At 45.2% G+C, this 17683-nt stretch overlaps 1 protein-coding gene across 3 annotated transcripts in view; it reads left to right on the top strand.

Moving 5' to 3' along the window:
• GPR20 (G protein-coupled receptor 20) overlaps positions 1-6474 on the top strand; it is a 55390-nt gene extending 48916 nt beyond the window's left edge. For 2 of the 3 annotated variants that reach the window (XM_058178495.1, XM_058178494.1), the window contains one exon: positions 4042-6473. In XM_058178495.1, coding sequence (XP_058034478.1) covers positions 4063-5094 — 1032 coding nt within the window. In that variant the 5' untranslated portion in view covers positions 4042-4062 and the 3' untranslated portion in view covers positions 5095-6473. Of the gene's footprint in view, positions 1-4041 lie in introns of all 3 variants that reach the window. The other variant, XM_058178496.1, reaches the window with a different exon arrangement.
• Positions 6475-17683: the final 11209 nt, after the last annotated feature.

Here is a 17683-nt window from a genome sequence, read left to right on the forward strand (position 1 = left end):
AACTGTGAAAAGCTTTTGGTGTTATGCAGTGGTGAAATCCACATTTTTTTACTACTGGTTCTTTGGGCGCGGCTTGATGGGAGTGGCTTGTTGGGCGTGGCAAGGGAAGGATACTGCAAAATCCCCATTCCCTCCCCACTCCTGGGGGAAGGATATTGCAAAATCTCCATTCCCACCCCACTCTGGGGCCAGCCAGAGGTGGGATTTGCCGGTTCTCCAAACTACTCAACATTTCCACTACCGGTTCTCCAGAACCTGTCAGAACCTGCTGGATTTAATCTCTGGTGTTATGCAAATCCAGCTGTTTGTCGACATTGTGTTGAAAGTGTCCATGCGCCTAGGACCGTGATGGCGAACCCAATGCAGAGGTAGCACGCAGCACCCTCTCTGATGGCCCACGAGCCGTCGCCCTAGTTCAGCTCCCCTGCGCATGTGCACGCACTTCCCGCCAGCCAGCTGGTCTTTGGGTCTCTGCCACGCATGCGTGGGGGTCATGCCGTGTGCGTGGGGACGGGGCGCATGCGGTGTGTGTGCGCATGCACAGGGGGCAGGGCGCACAAGCGGGGGATGTGCATGCATTGCATTTTGGGGGTTCGGCCATGCGCTTGCGCTTTGGGCATCGGTCTGGAAAAGGTTAGTCATCAGTGGCCTAGGAAATGGGTCAATGCATTAACCAGGTTAATCACTAGGGGCCTCTGGTGGCTCAGACTGGTAAGACAGTCTGTTATTAACAGCAGCTACTTGCAATTACTGCAGGTTCAAATCCCACCAGGCCCAAGGTTGACTCAGCCTTCCATCCTTTATAAGGTAGGTAAAATGAGGACCCAGATTGTTGGGGGCAATAAAAGTTGACTTTGTATATAATATACAAATGGATGAAGACTATTGCTTGACATAGTGTAAGCCGCCCTGAGTCTTTGGAGAAGGGCGGGATATAAATGCAAATAAAATAAAAAAAACTAGGCATACAAACAGCTATCCTAACCCCTTCTCCATTCACTCGCCCCGGGTTTTCTTCTCCCCCCGCGCCTAAAAATGGTTAGCAAGGCCTTTGCAACAGTTTGAAAAGCTGTTTTTACTACAAGTTGGCTGCAGGGAAAATACCGCGAGTCCATATTAAGCAATACGCGACAACCTATTGGAGATCCAAAAGTTCTTGCGTGAGTTTCTTTTCAAAGCGAGCTCGTGTGCAGATTTTTCTTTGCTTTTTTGACTTTTTAACAACTGTTGTAAATCACTTGAGCTTTGTTTAAAGAAAGAGCTAATTAAGATCGGCTCGTCTACTATAAAACGTTGACAAGTGCCATACTTTAAAATATATTGATTCGTTGATTTAGGGTTAGGGTTAGTCCTCAGCCTAAGGCCGCAGCTGAGCCTGAAATTTCTGTTGTTAGAGCGAGTTGGTTGTTAAGTGAATGCCGCCCCATTTTGCGACCTTTCTTGCCACTGTTATTAAGTGAATCACTGCCCTGGTTAAGTTAGGAACATGGTTGTTAGGCAAATCTGGCTTCCATGCTGACTTTACTTGTCAGACGGCCGCAAAAGGAGATCACATGCAACCGTCATAAATAAGAGCCAGTTGCCAAGCATCCGAATTTTGATCCCGTGACCTGCAATGGTTGTAAGTGTGAAAAATGGTCGTAAGTCACTTTTTTTTTGTTGCCGTTGTAAACTTCATTCTGAAGGAATGGTTGTTAAGTCGAGGACTACCTGTACTGGAAGAACTGGGAACCTAGTTAAATGATGGCTTCCTACAAATCTGTTGGAAGCCATCGTTTAACTAGGTTCCCAGTTGTGCTATCTGTATTTATTTATTTATTTATTTATTTATCTTATTTATTAAATTTTTATACCGCCCTTCTCCCGAAGGACTCAGGGCGGTTCAAAGCCAGATAAAACAGTAAAAAGTGCACAATAAAAACAGTAATTAAAAAACGTATTAAATGGAAGGCCAAGTTAAAATCCATTTAAAACCATAAAACCCAATAAAATTTAAATCCAAATATTAAAAACTACTAAAAATTCTATGCCAGTCCTGGGCGAATAAATAGATATGTCTTCAACTCGCGGCGAAAGGTCCGAAGGTCAGGCAGTTGACGGCAGTCTTAGGGGAAGTTCATTCCAGAGGGTAGTATTCCATGCTTTGGTTGTGCAAAGCAATAGAAAAAGCCCTTAGACTTATATACCGCTTCACAGTGCTTTACAGCCCTATCTAAGCAGTTTACAGAGTCAGCCTATTGCCCCCAACAGTCTGGGTCCTCATTTTACCCACCTCAGAAGGATGGAAGGCTGAGTCGACCTTGCGCTGGTCAGGATTGAACTGCTGGCAGAGGGCAGAGTTAGCCTGCATTCTGCATTCTAAAAGGAAGGAAGGAAGGAAGGAAGGAAGGAAGGAAGGAAGGAAGGAAGGAAGGAAGGAAGGAAGGAAGGAAGAAAGGAAGGAAGGAAGGAAGGGCAATAGCCCTTAGACTTACATACTGCTTCACAGTGCTTTACAGCCCTCTCTAAGCGGTTTACAGAGTCAGCCTCTTGCCCCTAACAATCTGGGTCCTTATTTTATCCACCTCGGAAGGATGGAAGGCTGAGTCAACCTTGAGCCTGGTGAGATTCGAACTGCTGGCAGTCGGCAGAACCAGCCTGCAATACTGCATTCTAACCACTGCGCCACCACGGCTCCTAGGTATCAAGAGAGTCTACGGTTTTAGCCAGAACTGATGGTTTTCTCACTTCTGTTTGTAAGAGGTCTATACTTAATGACTGGTATTTTGGGGTAATACTATTGTGGTAAGTACAGAGAGAGAGGCGGATGGAATCCCTCATGGTGTCGCCAATGCTCCTAGCCCTTTAAAAAAAATCACCTCTATGAAATTCCAATTTATAGGGTGGAATTAAAAATTAAATGATGATGGGAAACCCCCTTCGTTTTGGTAGATTGTTTTCTACTTGCTATCCGGTATTAGCCACTTCAGGGGCAAGGAATGGTCTTTGCTACCAGCTCCAGTCTTCTAATACTTTTGAATTCAATAGTACTTAGAATTAGATATCGCTTCACAGCGCTTTACAAGCACTCTCTAAGTAGTTTACACGGTCAGTATTTTGTTGCCCCCAACAATCTGGGTCCTCATTTTAGCCACCTTGGAAGGAAGGCTGAGCAGGTCAGGATCGAACTGCTGGCAGGATCAACCTTGAGCAGGTCAGGATCGAACTGCTGGCAGTCGGCAGAATTACCCCGCAATACTGCATTCTAACTACTGTGCCACCACGGCTCATGGTGCAACAGAATCTTTCTTTCATCCTGCAGTATGTTGTGGCCCACCAGCGGATCTGGCAGCAGATTTGGCCAGTGAGGAGGTTGGGGAGGAACATGGGCCAGTCCTGGAGTCTGGGGAAGGCTCTGATGATGGCTCTGCGTCGGAGGCAAAGAGGGGGCCAGGGCCGTATGCCAGTTATCAGAGTCAGACATCAGTGAGGCAGATGAACAGCTGGAGCCCCTTCCCAGTGTGCGCATGTGCAAAGTTGCCAGACGAAGGGAATAGCTAAAGAACAAGGGTCGACTTGGGAGTAAGGCCACGGGTGGATAATGAATGGCCCCTCCCAGAGGGAATAAAAGAGGAGCGAAAGGGGAGTGGAGTTTGCAGGAGACAATTAGTTCATTACTGCATTCTTGCAAGTATTGCGGCGTCTGAAAGATATCAGCCTGACCACTCTCCTAGCTAGATAAAGGTCAGTAATTGTGAACTATCTTGAAAGATTGTGGGAGAGGAAAGACTTTGCTGGAGGAGAATTCACTGTAAATTAAATAAAAGGAATTTATTGGGACGAAGACTGGCTTCGTGCTGCTGGGAAAGCCTAGGTGAGAACAGAATAGCTGGGATATTTGCAAATAAGGGTAGAGATAGGAAGGTTTGGGTCCTAACCTCCTTGGGGGGTTCCCCCCCCCCAAAAAAAGTTATCCATGACCTCAGGGATCTTGCCAAGGTTACACTATTGAGCGGTGTAAAAATCGCCTGTGAACCTGTATCTTTGCTTGTTGTCTCATAGGTACCATTAGCGGCGTTGACCATGGAGCCTTCCAACAACTCTACGGTGTCCTCCAACAACAGTGATATGTTCAACAAGTTTGTCCACCTGGACGGAGAGCTATCGGAGAGATTTCATACCTTATGGATTGTCCTGGTAGTGATCAATACCATCATCTTTCTGATGGGTGTGGTGTTGAACTCTGTAGCTCTCTACGTCTTCTGCTTCCGCACCAAAACGAAAACCACGTCGGTCATCTACACCATCAATCTTATCATCACCGATCTGCTGGTGGGTTTCTCTTTACCGGTCCGGATCATTGTCCACTACAGCGCCAAGGACTGCCACACCTGTGCCCTCGTCCACATTTTCACCTACTTTGTCAACATGTACTGCAGCATCCTCTTCCTCACTTGTATCTGCATTGACCGGTACTTGGCTATTGTCCAGGTAGAAGCTTCGCGCAAGTGGAGGAACCCCAACTACGCCAAAGGTATCTGTGCTTTCATCTGGACTTTCGCCACCGTCATCACCTTCTCCATCCTCATCGTGGCCATGAAGTTCTCCTACTGCTGCATTGCGCAGATCCTGCCCTTGATGGTCTGCGAGTACTTCTTCCCGCTGATCGTCCTGACGTTCTTCACAACCAGGATCATGTGCGCGCTTTCCAAGCCCACCCTCATGCACCAGAGTCGGGAGAGGCGGATGCGAGCCGTTCAGCTCCTCATCACGGTCCTCCTCATCTTCATGATCTGCTTCACCCCTTTCCACGTGCGCCAGCTGGCCATCGCCATCAACCCCGCCATGTCCTACGACCTCAGCTTGGTGGTGTACCACGTGACGGTCACCTTGAGCAGCCTCAACAGTTGCATGGATCCCATTGTCTACTGCTTTGTCACCAACAATTTCCAGTCCACTATGAAAAACATCTTCAGGAAGTCGGAGCTGGAGCAAGCCAGCGGAGAGGTCATCAGCGTCAACAAAGGCTCCGGTTCGAACGCGCTCATGGCGTTTGCGAACGCTATAGGGAATCCCTTGGGGTTGCCTTTGCCCAGCAGCACCCCAAACTCCTAGACTCGAGGGGCCCTCTACGAGGACAGAACGGATATCTGCTATTCCTTTTCGGCTAAAACATTTTTTTTCCCTTTCTCTCTAAACATCGTAGCTGGGTTCCAGATTTTGTCAAGCTCTCCGATATGACACACTCAAGTTTATTTATGGCAGCTGGTGTTGTCATCTGGGAAATTACTTGGATTGCGTCGGGCATTCCAGATTCCTAAGAGTTTCCCCGATTCAGGAATTTGCGGAGAAAGGAACGTGCACAGCGCCGTATTTTGCTAGCATAGAGGCATAGAATAACAACGTTGGAAGGGACCTTGGAGGTCTTCTAGTCCTGCTCCTGCTCAAGCAGGAGACCCTGTAACATTTCAGACAAGTCCAGACTCTTCTTGAAAGCCTCCAGTATTGTTGGGGCACCCATAACTCCTGAAGAAAGCCCGTCTACTGGTTGCTTGTTCTCACGGTCAGGAAATATCTCCTTGGTATTAGGTTGCTTCTGTCCTTGGTTAGTGTCCATCTACCGTTTCTCATTTTACGTTTTGGTGCTTTGGAAAATAATTTGGCATCCCCCCCCTCCTCTTCTTTGTGGCAGCCCTTCAAATATTGGAATATTACTATCGTGAAACCTTGTTTTCACTAGACTAACAGTAACAGAGTCGGAAGAGACCTTGGAGGTCATCTAGTCCAACCCCCTGCTCACCCAGAAGACCTGTACTAGGGATTCGAACCGCCGAACTGCCGACCTTTCCGATCGACAAGCTCAGCGTTTTAGCCGCTGAGCCACCAAGTCAGGTTATAGACCTACCCAATTCCTGCAATCGTTCTTGATTTGTTTTAGCCTCCAGCGGCCCCATCTTGGTCGCTCTTCTCTGCACTCTTTCCAGAGTCTCGACATATTTTTTTTTGTTTTTATATTGGGGTGACCAAAAGCAGATGCAGTATTCCACGTGTGGTCTTACTAAGGCTTTGTAAAGTCGCACTAATACGTCACGTGCTCTATTTAAGATGATCTGTAAGACCAGGGCAGGGAGAAAATGGATTTTATAGTGCCTGTTCTTATACTTCGGATGGAAAAGAGATAGTTACCAAGTTTGCCTTTTTTGAAATGAGAATAATTCAGGATCGCTGTCACTCTGGCAAATGGGGCTGGTTATTTGAAACGATTTGACGCCTAACCCCACTGAATGCCAAAGCTATGACAGTAATAAAAGAAACATCTACAGTTGTGATGCACTGTACTTTGTGCTGTGAGAGAAATTTGTTTCTCAAGAATGTTTTTGATTCCTGCAAAAAGGAATCCGGGATGACTGACTGAAATTAAACGTTGCATCGAGTGGAAAGCAAATCCCAGTGGGCCGTTTCAATGCTTTTTTAAAAAAAAAAAAACACCAACAATGCCAACAAAGGAAGGATAATTTTCAGTAAATCTGTTTTTAACTTTCCTTCCCTCCTATGGGCCTTAGCTGCAGCTACCGTTCCTATTTAACCTAATGAAAGAGAGTTTAATCCGGGCTATTCTTTCAAATCTGGGTGAAAGTTATTGCTAGAAAAATAATGAACGGAATAGAGAATATATTACAAAATAGAGAATGGAATGGAATGGAATGGAATGGAATGGAATGGAATGGAATGGAACGGAACGGAACGGAACGGAACGGAACAGAACAGAACAGAACAGAACAGAACAGAACAGAATAGAATAGAATAGAAAATGGAGTAAAGTAGAGTAGAGTAAAGTAGGATAGGATAGGATAGGATAGGATAGGGTAGGGTAGGGTAGGGTAGGGTAGGGTAGGGTAGGGTAGGGTAGACTAGACTAGACTAGACTAGACTAGACTAGACTAGAATAGAATAGAATAGAATAGAATAGAATAGAATAGAATAGAATAGAATAGAATAGAATAGAATAGAATTTTCTATTGGCCAAGTGTGATTGGACACACAAGGAATTTGTCTTTGGTGCATATGCTCTCAGTGTACATAAAAGAAATAGAATAGAATAGAGTAGAGTAGAGTAGAGTAGAGTAGAGTAGAGTAGAGTAGAGTAGAGTAGAATAGAATAGAATAGAATAGAATAGAATAGAATAGAATAGAATAGAATAGAAAATGGAGTAGAGTAGAGTAGAGTAGAGTAGAGTAGAGTAGAGTAGAATAGAATAGAACAGAACAGAACAGAAGCTGGAGGGGACCTTGAAGGGAGGAAGTGAGAGAGAGACCTTCCAGGAAGTGAGTAAAAATGACATCTGCGATCATGCAATGAAACCCGTCGCCCTTGTCTAAAAATATAATAATTATTAAAGACAGTCATGGAAATAAAAAGAGAAGCAGGAAATAATATAAATTTTGCAAATTTATTGCAGCCAGTCCGGGGCCACTTACCAACAAAATATTGTATAAAAAGAGTATAGCATCCAGGTACGTGTGTGTCGTGTCCCACTCCTCCGCTGACGGCTGGGTCCGGGAAATCCGAATCAGGCTTGCCTCTGCAGCTCTGCCCAAAGTCCTAGCAAAGTCCTCAGAGCAGGCAGGAGACCAGTAAGTGACTTCAGCAAGATATGTTTAGACTTTGCCTGACTCAGAGACTGCCAGAAAGTAGCTCCTTTATATAGGCCATGGGGTGTGGCTCCATGACTCAGCACTCATTAAGGCCTGCCCCTCCCTTCCCTCTGTTGCCTCCGCCTCTCCAATCTTCTGATGCGAGGGTCACTCCAATCAGCTGTTCTTGGGAGTAAACCCTCCTCAGGCTCACCTGCTGTGGATGAGGGGGAGGGGTCTAGCTGCTCCGTTTGCCTGGGCATGGAGTCAGGGCTGGGGCAGGGAGATGCTCCTTCTTCTGCAGTTTGTGGGGGCATGGAGCCAGGACTTGGGCCGGAAGGCATACATTCCTCAGTGTTGGGGAGCAGGTAAGAAGGCCCCGGCTGCTCTGAGGGCGGGCAAGACATAACAGTGTGTGTTTCTGTGTGTTTGTATTTGTGTGTGTTTGTGTGGGCGTCTGTGGGTGTCTATGGGTGTGTATCTAAGACAAAAACTACACAGGTGATAGTCCTCGACATTACAACGAGCCCAACATTTCTGTTGCTAACGAGACCGTTGTTAAGTGAATTTTGTCCCGTTTTCCAATACCTTTCTTGCCACCGTCATTAAGTGAATCGCAGCCAGCGATAAGTTAGGAACACGGTTGTTAAAAGAAACTGGCTTCCCCATCGACTTCGCTTGTCAGAAGGTCACAAAAGGGGATCGCGTGACCCCGGGACACAGCAGTCGTCATAAATATGAATCGGTTGCTGAAGTTTTGAATTTTGATGCTGCAAAGGTTATAAATGTCGAAAAACGGTCATAAGTCACTTTTTTTCAGTGCCGTTTTGAACGGTCACTAAACGAACTCCTGTAAGCCAAAGACTACCTGCATTGCACTCTTTTTTTAATCAGTGGATCCATAAGTTCCCATTTGGTTATTTCTTTTCCTTTTTAGCAAAAAGTCCATAAAAGTCCCCGGCCCTTTTTATGTGTTTAGCGCATGCAATATATTTGAAAGAAAGGACTCTGTAAAGTTGTGCCTGCCATTTTGATTTTGTTGACACACACCATGGGTGTGTGTGTCGTGGGTACCCTACATCGGCATCTCCTGCATTGGTACCCTACATCGGGGTCTGGGGGTACCCTACATCAGGGGTACCCTACATCGAGGTACCCTACATCGGGGTCATGGGTACCCTACATCGGGGTCTCCTACATCGGTACCCTACATCGGGGTCTGGGGGTACCCTACATCGGGGGTACCCTACATCGGGGTACCCTACATCGGGGTCTCCTACATCGGTACCCTACATTGGGGTCTGGGGGTACCTTACATCGGGGGTACTCTACATCGGGGAACCCTACATCGGGGTCATGGGTACCCTACATCGGGGTCTCCTACATCGGTACCCTACATCAGGGTCTGGGTGTACCCTACATCGGGGTACCCTACATTGGGGTCATGGGTACCCTACATTGGGGCCTCCTACATCGGTACCCTACATCGGGGTCTGGGGGTACCCTACATCGGGGGTACCCTACATCAGGGTCTCCAACCTTGGCAACTTTAAGACTTGTGGACTTCAACTCCCAGAGCAAAGCTGGCTGAGGAATTCTGGGAGTTGAAGTCCACAAGTCTTAAAGTTGCCAGGGTTGGAGACCCCTGCCTTACATAGATGCACATAGAAATTCTCGGCTCAGAACACACACACGCATCAAACAGCAAGATTTTCAGCCATAAACAAGCCGAGTTGTGATTTCCTGGGGTGGCTTCCAAGTCGAAAGCCATTCTCAGCATTGTAACTGCAGCACGAAACCGCCAACATGCTAAACGTGGAATATATTATATCATGAAAATATGTTCTCATCGTGTGGAAAAGATTCCCCAAGCCCTTCTCTTCTTCTCCCTCGAAGCAGAGCTGGGAAACAGGGCCGCATAAATAAGATTCTCTTCGGTTTAGACAACGGGGGTTGCAGTGGCTAAAATAAGATGACATCCCCAGGGAGAAGGAAAAAAATAAGGAAAAATAAATATTAAAAAAAAAGACTTGATGACAATTAATTCACAAGTGCGGACACCAAGAGCCGAGAGGAAAATAAATACTCCTGTTATTTAACGTTGCTGAAAAGCAAAGAAAAGTTATTAAGGGCTGAAAATAGCGACTTTATAGGCTGCTCTTCCCAGTTAAAGATGGCGGGATTGGAAGGTTCCAGAATCTGGAGAGTCCAAGTAGTTGAAGTCCACTTAGATTTTAACCTTCGGAAGGATACAATGGATAACATGCCGTTGACGTATCTTCTACTGTAGAAAGTACAGGTAGCCCTCGACTTAGGACCGCAACGGGGCCGAAAATTTCTGTCGCTAAACGAGACGGTTGTTCAGTGAGTTTTACCCCCATTTTACGACCTTTCTTGCCACAGTTGTTAAATGAATCGTTGCAGTCCTTAAATTAGTAACATGGGTTGTTAGGTGAATCTGGCTTCTATCGGCTTATCAGAAGGTCGCAAAAGAGGATCACATGACCCCGGGACGCGGCAACCATCATAAATACAGGCCAAGCTCCCTGATTTTGATCACGTGACCACAAGGATTCTGCAAGGGTTGTAAGTATGAATAAAATGTCCCAGAGGTACTTTTTTCAAGAGGCAACTGGACTTTCTGGTTTTTCTTTTGAAGACGTTTCGCTTCTCATCCAAGAAGCTTCTTCAGCTCTGACTGGATGGTCGGGAACGGAAGGATTTATATTCTTAGATATACGGATGGTGTAGGAGTATGAACGGATTTCCGGAAAAATTGCAGACTACAGGAACCATGCGCACTTCAGTTTGAGAGAGGCAGGCAACCGGTGGTGGGATTCAAATAATTTAACCACCGGTTCTCTGCCCTAATGATCCGCTGGGTGGGCGTGGCCATGGTGGGTGTGACCAGGGGGTGCGACAGGCAGCTCTTGGCCTCCTGCACCTCCCGGGAGCCCCTTGCGTCCTGTTTTGGGCCTAGTAGGTCTTCTTGTAGCCTCCTGGGAGCAAAAACAAGCTGCAGGGGGTTCGGTGCACCCCCTTGCGTCCTGTTTTGGGCCTAGTAGGCCTTCCTGCAGCCTCCTGGGAGCAAAAACAGGGCATGGGGGGACAGAGAGGGAGGGGCCGGTCAGCAATTTAACAACAGGTTCACCCGAACCGGCCTGAACCGGCCTGTATCCCTCCAGTGCTGACAACACAAATTCACCCGCCAACAGCCTTTATCTGTCTTCAACAGCAAAGGGACACAGGACAGAAAGAAATCCTGCAGCCAAGAAAGCTCCACACCCATTTGCACTACTCAGGTGACCCCGAGGACACAGATAAACCTCCAAGTGGCCTCAACAACCCTCTAAACAGGATGCAAATGACCAGCTGTCTGCAAATCCTTCCATTCTCCACCATCCAGTCAGAGCTGAAGAAGCTTCTTGGAGGACAAGAGAAACGTCTTCAAAGAAAAAGTCCAGTTGCCTCTTGAAAAAGCACCTTTGGGACAACCATGACCTGGATGACGGAGAATTTTATGAAAAAATGTCATAATTCGCTTCTTTCAGTGCCATTGTAGCTCTGTGGTCATTAAATGAATGATTTTAAGTCGAGGACCAACGAAAAAATGGAATATTGGTAAGTAGTGGGTTTTTTTTTTATTTTGTCACAACAGTATACACAAACATTGACATAAAACAACAACACATCAAATAAACATATATATAAGCAAAAGTATGCAGCAACTATATTAATTTGATATAATGAAAGGGAACAATAGGACAGGAACGGTAGGCATGTTTGTGCTCTTATGCACGCCCCTTACACTCCTCTTAGGAATGGGGTGAGGTCAATAGTAGACAGTTTTTGGTTGAAGTTTTTGGGATTTTGAGAAGAGACCACAGAGTCAACTTGAAGAGTTGTGGGCTTCAACTCCCAGAGTTGAAATCCCCTTACTGGTGGGGAATTCTGAGAGTTGAGGTCCACAAGTCTTAAAGTTGCCAAAGTTGGACATTCCTGGTTTAGAATGATCCTGAACCATTGAAGCTTTGGGCCAGACCTTCTCTCTCAGCCTCTGAGTCATCTTCTAAGCTTCTCGTGGTTGGGAAAAATCGGAGAAATTTATCCTTGGCAGCAATCTAAGAAATTAAAAATTGTAATTTCGGTTGGAGCCATAATCCCAAAACTATAAGCAAGGTCTTTGAACTGGGCAACATCTGGCTGGTTTAGATGTAGGGGTCTCCAACCTTGACAACTTTAAGACTTGTGGACTTCAACTCCCAGAATTCCTCAGCCAGCAAAGCTTTAGAACAGGGGTCTCCAATCTTGGCAACTTTAAGACTTGTGGACTTCAACTCCCAGAATTCTGGGATTTGAAGTCCACAAGTCTTAAAGTTGACAAGGTTAGAGACTCCTGGTTTAGAGCAAATATTTGGGATCAGACAACCCACCAAAAAGCCTATTTTTTTTCCAACCATCATTTTCTTTCTGTAGTATATTTCATGGGAGGGGAGAGTTGTAAAGGTTGTTGTTTCTTTTTCAGCATAATCTCGATTTATCTTTGCTCCAGATTCTCAAAATGGCATGCCTAATAAAGTGATTTCTAAAACCAACATTAATCCTGACCTCATTGTACCATCGATATGCATGCCATCCACATCTGAAATCGTGACCCTCTAAATCTAATAATCGTGTATCTCTCAACATCACCCATTATTTCTAACCAAACAAGGCAAGAGGCTGCAAAATGTAATTTGAAATCTGGCAGGGCTAAGCATCCCCTCTCTCTTCAGCATCACGCAAAGTCTTATATTTAATTTTGCTTGCCAGATAAACTTAAATATTTCTTTCTGCTATTGTTTAAAGGATGGATCTGTACTCAAAACAGATATTGTTTGGAATAAAAATAACATTCTTGGGAATCTGTTCATTTTTATTATGGAAATTCTTCCCAATAGAAAAAATTGTAATTTATCTCATCTAGAGATATATATATATTTTTACTTGCATGCCATGTTTTGATGTAATTCTTCTCATAAAGCATGCAATTCATGTTAAGGTAATCCCTAAAAGTTTTTATTCTTTTCTCAACCTTAAGCCTCATTTTACTCATCAATTCAAACTGATGTGTTGCTCCACGTTTTTAGTTAATGTAGCTTGTGGTGGTACAATGTGCATTTTTAAAAATCCAGTTAAGTATAAATTGAGCCTTAGTGCAATAGGAAAATACTGATAATTTTTCCAAAAGTATTAGCAGAATTCTCGTGAAAGCCACTGAGGCACAGAACTGTAACAAACAATATTTAGAAATATAGAGAATAGAATAGAATAGAATAGAATAGAATAGAATAGAATAGAATAGAATAGAATAGAATAGAATTAGAATAGAATAATAAAATATGGAATGGAAGGGAAGGGGATGGGATGGGATGGGATGGGATGGGATGGAATAGAATAGAATAGAATAGAATAGAATAGAATAGAATAGAATAGAATAGAATAGAATAGAATAGAATAGAATAGAATAGAATAGAATAGAATAGAATAGAATAGAATAGAATAGAATAGAATAGAATAGAATAGAATGGAATGGAATGGAATGGAATGGAATGGAATAGAATAATAAAATATGGAATGGAAGGGGATGGGATGGGATAGAATAGAATAGAATAGAATAGAATAGAATAGAATAGAATAGAATAGAATAGAATAGAATAGAATAGAATAGAAGCTGGAAGGGACCTTAGAGGTGTTCAAGTCCAGCCCCCTGCTCAAGCAGGAGAACTATTTCAGATAAGTGGCTGTCAAGACCACTTAGAAGAGTAAAGTTAGGACTTAGGAGAGTTCAGGAGTTCAGGAGTAAAAATGAGCTTGTTGCTCTCCATGGATAAAATCAGTCAATGTGAATCTCTATTGTCCCTTTGTTAATTTATGTTATGGGCGGGAACATTTGGCATAAACCTGGAGTTGAAGGTTGCCTGATGAATTCAGTAAGTACGATATATGTTGGGAGTAAAGTTTCCATGAGAATAAACGGAAAATTTACAAAAGAATACCGTCCGCAGAGAGTAAGCAGAATAATGTCAGGTCTCCTTGGCAGTTTAATAAATTTGGGGGCAAATTTAGAAGTTTAGGGGGCAATTTAGGGGACAATTAGAAATTTGGGGGCAAACTTAGAAGCCACCAGAGGGCCCTTAGAAGGGCCCTCTGGTGGCTCAGGCTGCTAAGACAGTCTGTTATTAACACAGCTGCTTGCAATTTCTGCAAGTTCAAGTCCCACCAGGTCCAAGGTTGACTCAGCCTTCCATCCTTTATAAGGTAGGTAAAATGAGGACCCAGATTGTTGGGGGCAATAAGTTGACTTTGAATATAATATAATATATATAGTGTAAGCCACCCTGAGTCTTCGGAGAAGGGCGGGATATAAATGCAATTAAAAAAAAAAGTGCATGGTGAAGATCCAAGACGTTTTGTATGCAGATGAGAAAGTGACGTCGGCCGAGAACCCAAAGGATTTGCAGCAAATCTTTGATGGATTGTACGATGCAACAGGGAGGATGGAACTGAAAATTAAGGCACTGAACATGAAGGCAGGGGGAGATTTCCGGTATCCCCTGCCTCCAGTGTCCGAATCCGGCCGCCTCCGAGGCCCTTAGGGGCCAGGTGTTCGAAAAGGACACCTGCCGCACAGACGGCTCGCCAGGGTCTCCCAGCCGACATACAGGACTGGGGGACCCGATGCTGGCGCGTCCTAGGCTCGGAGGGTTCGGAGGCCTCAGGCGCGGCCATTATTTTGGTCGCCTGGGCGCTGTGCCCGGTGACACGGGGCTTTGGATTTATAATTGCAGCAGCCTGGTGGCGAACAGGAGCGGAGAAGAATTGAGGAAGGAGAAGGAAGGAGATATCGGCAAATGTGGTGGAGTGCTCCGGTGCGGGGGTTTCTCTCCCTGCGACTGGAAGGAGCACGAATCACTGGAGAGAGGAGAACTTAAAATAACAAGATTACGGTTTTGTGGAGCTCTGGAGAGAAGAGGTGATGGAGAAATTTAGGAGGGAGGTTTGAGGCCCCCCTCCTCTGAGGAACAATGGTGGCGTCCAGCTTCCGCCTTCACTATGAGAATCTTGATGACATCACTTCCCTTGACTTCCTGGTTGACTAACTGTACTCTGGACTCGTTGCTCCTGTGAGTGCCCCTGGTGGATCCGGAGGAAATTACAAGGATACTGTGCTTGCCTGAGGATTTTAAAAATTTTTTAAATGGCAAAGGTCAGAGACCAACTGCTGGAGAAATGGAGAATTTTGGAAAAGTTATCTAATATGGACAAGAAACTGGATGAAATAAGAGCAGAAATTGTGACTATCCAAAAGGATTTTAAAGGACACTCAACAAGTCTCAGCAGAAAACAAGCAGAAAGTGGAAGGTCTGGAGGGAGATGCGGGCAGTGCAGAAAGAGAGAGGCGACAGGCAATGCTGTGCTTGGACTACAGATGGATAAAATGTCTTATTTCCTTAGGTTTCAAAATCTGGAAGAAGTGGACCAAGAAGACTTGAGAGATGTTGTGACTAAACTGTTGGGAGAATTTCTTGGGAGAGGTGTTGACTTTATGAATTGGGATGTGGATCGAGCTTATAGAGTTAATTCAAAATATGCACGCACGCATGCAGTTCCTAGAGAGGTTCATGTCAAATTTGTGAGAAGATTGCAGACTCTCTCTCTCCTTCACACCAATCTTGACCTCTGGTGCCCACCTAGATTTACCCCTGCAGTTTTCTTGGCAAGACTTTTAAGAAATAGTAAATCCTTCTCTTCTAGACCTTCAGTTCCATTCTCCACGTTGCATCATACAGTCGATCAAATATTTGCTGCAAATCACTTGGCTTCTCAGCCAACAACACGTCTCATCGGCATACAAAAGCCTACGGGCATTATTCGCCACACCTCTAATATCACCACCACGAGCATTTGTTACAAGCATGCCTCAGGATTTTAAAAATTTTTTAAATGGCAAAGGTCAGAGACCAACTGCTGGAGAAATGGAGAATTTTGGAAAAGTTATCTAATATGGACAAGAAACTGGATGAAATAAGAGCAGAAATTGTGACTATCCAAAAGGATTTTAAAGGACACTCAACAAGTCTCAGCAGAAAACAAGCAGAAAGTGGAAGGTCTGGAGGGAGAGATCGGGCAGTGCAGAAAGAGAGGAGAACTTAAAATAACAAGATTACGGTTTTGTGGAGCTCTGGAGAAGAGGTGATGGAGAAATTTAGGAGGGAGGTTTGAGGCCCCCCTCCTCTGAGAACAATGGTGGCGTCCAGCTTCCGCCTTCACTATGAGAATCTTGATGACATCACTTCCCTTGACTTCCTGGTTGACTAACTGTACTCTGGACTCGTTGCTCCTGTGAGTGCCCCTGGTGGATCCGGAGGAAATTACAAGGATACTGTGCTTGCCTGAGGATTTTAAAATCCAGTTAAGTATAAATTGAGCCTTAGTGCAATAGGACAATACTGATAATTTTTCCAAAAGTATTAGCAGAATTCTCGTGAAAGCCACTGAGGCACAGAACTGTAACAAACAATATTTAGAAATATAGAGAATAGAATAATAAAAAACATGAAGGCAGGGGAAAGGGAAATTTGCTTACATAAAAGGGAATAACAAAGATGGATTCGTATGTATGTCATTTTTAAACAATAATATATCGCCTTGTGAGTGAGATGGAACGGTTGATAAATATTTTAATAAAGAAATATTAAACATGCAGTTAAAGACATGGAGGTCAGAATTAATTTAAAAGTTGGCAACCTTACAATTTAGTCACAAATGAGATGTTCTTTAAGCTTGTGAGAAGATTGCAGACTCTCTCTCTCTCTCTCTCTCTCTCTCTCTCTCTCTCTCCCTCCCTCCCTCCCTCTCTCTTTCTCTCCTTCACACCAATCTTGACCTCTGGTGCCCACCTAGATTTACCCCTGCAGTTTTCTTGGCAAGACTTTTAAGAAATAGTAAATCCTTCTCTTCTAGACCTTCAGTTCCATTCTCCACGTTGCATCATACAGTCGATCAAATATTTGCTGCAAATCACTTGGCTTCTCAGCCAACAACACGGTCTCATCAGCATACAAAAGCCTACGGGCATTATTCGCCACACCCCTCTAATATCACCACCACGAGCATGCCTCAGGATTTCTTAAACTGCCAAGGAGACATCACATCATCTTGCTTGCTCCTGGCACCTGCAGGTTTTTTTGGGTAAGGTTTTTCAAAAGTAGTTTCCCCTTCCCTTGTTCCTTGGGCTGAGAGAGAGAGAGATGACTGTCCCAAGCCCCTCACCCACCCACCCCACCTTGGTTTTCTGTACAAAACAGGCCTGGAACTCAGGGTCTTCCCATTTTTAACCTGATGCTTTAACCACTCTACCAGACTGGCTTGGATAGAAGCCCACTAGATCAGGGGTCTCCAACCTTGGTCCCTTTAAGAGTTGTGGACTTCAACTCCTGGCTGAGGGACTCTGGGAGTTGAAGTCCACAAGTCTTAAAGGGACCAAGGTTGGAGACCCCTGCACTAGGTGACAAACACTGGGATTCCTAAATCTCTACATAACTGTTTCTCAACTTTAGCCCAGGGATAGGATTCAGCCAGTTCGAGAGAACCGGATGTTAATTTTAATCTGGTTCGCCGAACCGTTGTTCCAAGGACTGGCTGACTCCACCACCCAGCCCTCTCCCCTCCCAGGAGTCTCCACATGGCCCGTTTTGAATGTCAGGCAAGTGCAGGGCACACGCGGAGGCTCTGGGAGGGCAAAAAAGGGCCTACTGGAAGTACTGGAAGTCCAGAAACGGGCCCATTTCCAGCCTCCGGAGGGTCTCTGGAGTGCGGGAGTGGCCGTTTTTACCCTCCTGGAGGCTCCAGGAAAGCCTCCGGAGCCTGGGGAGGACGAACCCCCACACTCCCATGCTGTGGTGCAGGAGGCTGAGTAGGCCACGCCCCCATGGCCACGCCCACTCAGCAACCGGGCAGAGAACCAGTTGCTAACATTTTTCAATCCCACTCCTGCCGTGGCCCCTTTAAGATTAGGGAATTGAAG

Source organism: Ahaetulla prasina, chromosome 3 (genome assembly GCF_028640845.1).
Source record: "Ahaetulla prasina isolate Xishuangbanna chromosome 3, ASM2864084v1, whole genome shotgun sequence".
Lineage (NCBI taxonomy): Eukaryota > Metazoa > Chordata > Lepidosauria > Squamata > Colubridae > Ahaetulla > Ahaetulla prasina.